The sequence below is a fragment of the Hipposideros armiger genome, unplaced genomic scaffold (genome assembly GCF_001890085.2).
Source record: "Hipposideros armiger isolate ML-2016 unplaced genomic scaffold, ASM189008v1 scaffold_1149, whole genome shotgun sequence".
NCBI classification, from domain to species: domain Eukaryota; kingdom Metazoa; phylum Chordata; class Mammalia; order Chiroptera; family Hipposideridae; genus Hipposideros; species Hipposideros armiger.
The window spans coordinates 327,259-333,078 of NW_017732499.1; the positions used below are offsets into that span (position 1 = coordinate 327,259).

General features: G+C 36.0%; 1 protein-coding gene across 1 annotated transcript in view; it reads right to left on the reverse strand.

Annotated features, from left to right (window-relative positions):
* Positions 1-1,494: 1,494 nt before the first annotated feature.
* Positions 1,495-5,820, reverse strand: part of DYNLT3 (dynein light chain Tctex-type 3) — a 9,848-nt gene continuing 5,522 nt past the window's right edge. The window contains exons 3-5 of the mRNA XM_019632527.1: positions 4,338-4,461; positions 3,594-3,671; positions 1,495-3,305 (exon numbers count right to left, since the gene is read on the reverse strand). Coding sequence (XP_019488072.1) covers positions 3,229-3,305; positions 3,594-3,671; positions 4,338-4,461 — 279 coding nt within the window. The 3' untranslated portion in view covers positions 1,495-3,228. The remainder of the gene's footprint in view (positions 3,306-3,593; positions 3,672-4,337; positions 4,462-5,820) is intronic.

Sequence of the window (5,820 nt, forward strand, 5' to 3'; positions counted from 1 at the left end):
GAACTGTTGTTCAGCATCTTAGCTGTAGAGGGCAGTGTCACTGGCCCTCATATGTGGGATCCAAACCGGGGCCCTCTGGCGTCCCAAGCCAGCTCTTAACTACTGCGCCACTCGACCGGCCCCCATCTCTTTTTTTTTAATAGGATTTTATTGGGGAAGAGTGTGTTTTTCTAGGATCCATCAGCTCCAAGTGAAGTAATTGTCTTCAATCTAGTTGTAGAGGGCACAGCTCCGTGGCCCATGCAGGGATTGAACTGACAACCTTGGTGTTACGAGCACTGTGCTCTAACCACCTGAGCTAACCAGCCGCCCCAAGAAATCCATCTTTTAACATAGTTATTTTTTTTTGCATGTGAGGTGAAAACATTTAAGAATTGCCTCTCAGTGACTTTCAAGTATACAATACAGTATTATTAACTATAGTCACCATGCTGTACATTATACCCCCAGAACTTATTCATCTTATAACTGAAAGTTTGTACCTTTTGACCAACATCTCACCATTTCCCACCCCCCGCCCCTCAGCTCTTGGCAATGACCATTCCATTCTCTGTTTCTATGAGTTTGGCTTTTTTAGATTCCACGTGTAAGTGAGAGCATACGTTATTTGTCTTTCTCCGACTTATTTTGTTGCTATTATTTTACATTCGAGTGATAGAGCCTGGATAATAAAGCACTCATTTATGTATAGAATCCAGCTTAATCTCCCTCTATGCAGCTTTCATTTACTACAATGATAGTAAAAATTCATAAAGGCACTAATTAATACAGGAGGTTAAGCTGGATAGTATAAAATCTTCACTAATGATAAAAATGTAAAAAAAAAGTTAAATTTAGAGGGGTTGAAGAAAGGAACAACGCTCAAATTATTCTCCTAGAATGTTCAATAACATGACAGAGTTAGGAGGGCCAGTGGCCCAAGGGTCAGCGCAACAGGGTTTGAGTTCTGGCTTTACCATCCCCAAGTTCATGACCTTTGGGTAAACCTCCTCTCCCCAGACCGCTTTTACTTAATGAGAAACTAAGAGCACCGGGCCGGCCGAGTGGCGCGATGGTTAAGAACTCGCTTGGGATGCCAGAGGGCCCCGGTTCGGATCCCACATATGAGGGCCAGTTACACTGCCCTCTACAGCTAAGATGCTGAACAACGGCTCAACCTGGAGCTGGGCTGCTGTGAGTCGCCGGCGACGGCGTGGGCTGCAGTCCCTGTGNAAAAAAAAAAGGTAATGAATAGTTACAAAATATATTTTACACTGACTTTGTTTAAATGAAAGTTTGTGTTAAAATCATAAAATAAAGGGCATAAAACAGAAGCTATTAAACATGTTGTAATGGTGAATCCTGAGTTTGGGTTGCTATTTTCATGGTATTTATTCTGTACAATATATCTATGTTGTCCGACATGCATTTCTCTTCCTCATTCCTATTTACAGTTTCTTAGAGTTAGCACAATGCCATTTCTTTAACAATTCAATGATCATCCAGAAGCAAAAGTACAGCACAGGAAGATAATCTTTATTATATTTTAGCTAGAAACAGAGCAGATAGCGAGTTCACGAGGTATTTTTGATTATTATTCTTTTAAGATCAGGCTTCAATAACAATAATCAAAATGAGTCTTAACTGCACAGATATTCTGGTCACTATTATAATCTTCAAGGGCACGAAAGCCAGCAGCGTAAAGTTACATAAAGTTAATGACTATGAGAATTTTCGATGTGCCAAAAATGTAGACCACTACATTCAACTCTACCCTTGTATTTTCTTAATATTCTTAAACATTGAAGAATTATTGTTACACAACAAAATATCAAACATGCACATAGTATTCCTACAAGAATACTATCTTAATATTGTCAACATTAATACTAAGCTTTCCTTTTCCCCAAAAATTCAATGAATCATGGTTCCATTCCCTAAATGTATTAGTGTTAGTGGTAATATGCAAACTTGATTTTGTTTTCAACATTACATAGCAGATTGACTTCACATTTGGTGGCCAGCTGTGTACCCTAATTTTTCATCTTTTACTTTCTTAATAAATTTAATGACATTTCATAAGCCCTGAGATTTTCAATAACCTGCTAATGATTGTATACTTTTAATTTATACTTTATTCCATTTAATTTGAACCCCACATAATTATTTAAAATTACTTACAGATGTAGCAATAACAAAATTTACTACTTATACAGTTAGACTGCTAATGCCTTTTAAGTAAGAGTTGCATATTTTATGCATTTTTTTTTACTTGATAAGAACAATTCTTAAAATTACATATATAATTCCGTCAGCAATGTGCTTTTCATTTTGCTTACTTCTTTCTACATGGATAACCAGATTCACTTTTTTCCTCTCTTGTAAAACAACTCTTTTTTTTTCCTTCCCCAAACACAAATGTTAGTTGTCTGACTGAACAGGTGCCAAAAGAAACTTACAATTTGAACAGTATATTGACTACCAGTCAACTATAATGACTATGAGAAATATGCTCATAACAGGCATTCAATACATGTTTGTTACACGTGAAATGCGTGAATTGTAAGGCAGCTGTTAGTCATATACTTTTCATCATAGACTGTAACTCATTTTGTTTAACTAGAGAATTCAGGTTACCAGATTTAATTTGCCCTCAAATGTAAATCCAACGATTTGAAATTCTAAAAACTGTTTTAACAGTTCTCAGAAAAGGTAAACAAGTTAATAGTAGTTGTTACTGTAACATTAGTTGATAGGAAAAAAAGAACAATTACTTTTCAGTAAGTCATATGTACAACTGAGAAGAAATAAAAAAAAACTAGGAAGTATTAGTTAATTATTATTTTCTCCTGATTTATCCTTACAGCTATTTTTGTTCAGATATTTATCCCTGTTAACTTCTCTGATGCTGAAAGGGAATTTTATTATCAGAATGGATTTCCCCATTTCCTTAGGTACATAATGTTAAGTGAAAAGGTGGTATAAATATACACATAAGATTGTATTTTCATGTTACACCATTTTTTCGGCATGTTTCTTGTTGACATTAACTTTTTCCTATTTAAATGATTCTGTATAAAATATGAGATAATCTGCCAACTTACAATGAGATCGCTTGCTGATAATATTGTTTTTGTAGACAGCTTTGAAGCATATTGCACATGTGTCATCTAGCACATTAATAAGTAACTATCGTTCTTTTTAGAAAGGATACGCTGAGAAATTCAAAGCCAAAACATTTTTAGTCTGTCACAGGACAATGGCAATGGCAAAAACATTGACGATACAGTTCATGGTTCGGTTCTCCCATCTTACAGTACAGGTTCCTGAAACACATACACAAAAAAGGACTGAGATACCAGCAAAACACTGAAATTACCAGAGAACGTATGTGTATTTTTTATAGGTTTTCATTTCTTATTTCCTGCAATCTTTTAAATCTTCACATTTCACATTTGTCTGAAGGTATACTTGTTAGTTACTAGGTACAAAACAATTCCGTTGATAAAGTCTTTTCAGAATTTCATTAGAGATAAATAAGCACTTGATAATAAGTGCACTGTTTGACTTTGCTAGAAGTTGGATTCTGTTTGAATCAGCTTAAGGTTTCTTACCATCCGATGTGACATCCCAAAAGCATGAGCTGGCTGTGTGAAAGCCATATGCACTCCTCTGGACCACAGCGCAGGTCACTAAAAATAAAGTCACAGAGTGAGGACACTTCCAAAGGAAAAGATATCCAAGATCTAAGTGTTTGAGTTCAAAGCTTTACAAGGTGTAAACATAACAGAAAACAAAGCATTCAGGAAATGGATTGAAAAAACTACGCCTCTCATCTTGATCATTTACTACCATGATTTTGTCCCCACTGGATCCAGTCTGTTTGTTGCTCAGTGCCATAACCACTGGTGATTGTAGTGCAGGAAAATTCTGGGCCAAAGTATGTGCCTTCCTCATGGGCATAATTCAGGCACCAAAACAAAGAAAACATTCCACTTTACAAACAATTATTGTGTAACACGTCACAGTCCTACATGTAAGGAGGCATGGGGCTAATGAAAGGAAGAAAGTAGAGCTCAGTCGGTTTCAGTGGAAAGAGGTAACTGATGCAAGTGTAAAAGGTGACGCTACCAAGGACAAGTACATGGTTGGTAGGAGCTCAAACTGCTTTTAGTTAGCAAAAGATCTCCATCTTTCAGGTATTATCATATATAATCTTTTGATAAATAATTCAGAAGTCCTTCATACCCTATTAGCATCCAACTTGAGTGTCTATCATCCATTTATATTCTCTAAATTCAGAGAAAACCACAAGGACAAAGGTGAGCAAGCTTGTGAGGAAGGACACCAGTACTTACCAATATACTTATAAGCTTTCCCCAACTTCACCAAGTGTGCTAAGGATTGCTCCACTATGCTTGCGGTCCATTGGTTGATGTTGTCCTGATCATAATCTTCACCACCCAAAACCCCATCTATACACTAAAAGGGAGAGGACGGTTAAACAAATTATGCATGAATTGCAGCAAAAATTTACTCAAAACACAGAATTAATTTGTAACCCAATAAAGTGTCTTAGAAAATATGCGTCTGGTAAATACTTATTACGCACTGTCTCTAATTGTTTAAGAATTAAAACTCATAGACACAGACAACAGTTTAGTGGTTACCAGAGGGTAAGGAGGGTGGTGGTAGATGAGGGTAAAAGGGATCAAATATATGGTGATGGAAGGAGAACTGACTCTGGGTGGTGAACACACATGGGTATATAGATGATGTATTATAGAATTGTACACCTGAAATCTATGTAACTTTGATAACAATTGTCACCCCAATAAACTTTCATTAAAAATTTTTTTTCAAAGCATTTCCGCATGCATTATCTCACTCTACGTGATACTATGGGCCACATAAAGATAACTATGTAAAGAACATAACCTAACAAGAAGCTAATAAAGTAACTAACACAAGGAAGACTATTCAAGGATGATAAGTTATGTCATAAAAGGATTATGAGGGGTGGAGATTTTAAAAGGGTGATATCAATTGGTTAAAGAATGGCTTTCAAACAGGTGGGATTTGAACTAGGTTTTAGATGCTAAAAAGAAAGGATGAGACCAATTTAAAAATTTAATTCTCATGTATAATAATTACATTCTCTTTCATATTATATAATTGCTTAGCTATAAAACTAGCACACCTGACACTAAAAGTAAATCATCAACAAACAATACTTTCAGGTGCTCTGGAAAGGCGATGTTAAATAATTTTCCCCAGTGCTTACTCGCATCCACTTCTGATACCTGATTAAGAGTATCACAATCTTAGGTTTTAAGGGCACTGCTGCCACCTACTTGGCTTTGTGGTATTTTGCAGGTGACTTAACCTCTTGAAACCCCTATTTTCCTAATCCTTAAAGTAAGGATAACAGCCTGATCTATCCAGGTTGTTGTGAAGATGGAATGACATAATGAATGCCATGTGCTCAAACACAGTGACTGCCAGAGAGTAAGTACATAAATAATATTAGATATTATCATCCTTGTCATTACCATTATTGCTGTTTATTTTATTATATCTATTGAGACATAATTGACATATAACGTCATGTATAACATCATGTATGTTTAAGGTGTACAACATGATGATTTAATACACATATATATTGTGAAATAATTACCATGATGAGGTTAATTAACAAATTCATCTCTTTTTTTTTAAGATTTTTATTGGGGAATTGGGGGATGGTGAACAGACAAGTTGCTGTCCTTTTGTTCTTCAGTCTAGTTGTGGAGGACGTTGCTTCACTGGCCCAAGTTGGCACCATCATTGCGCTCTTCC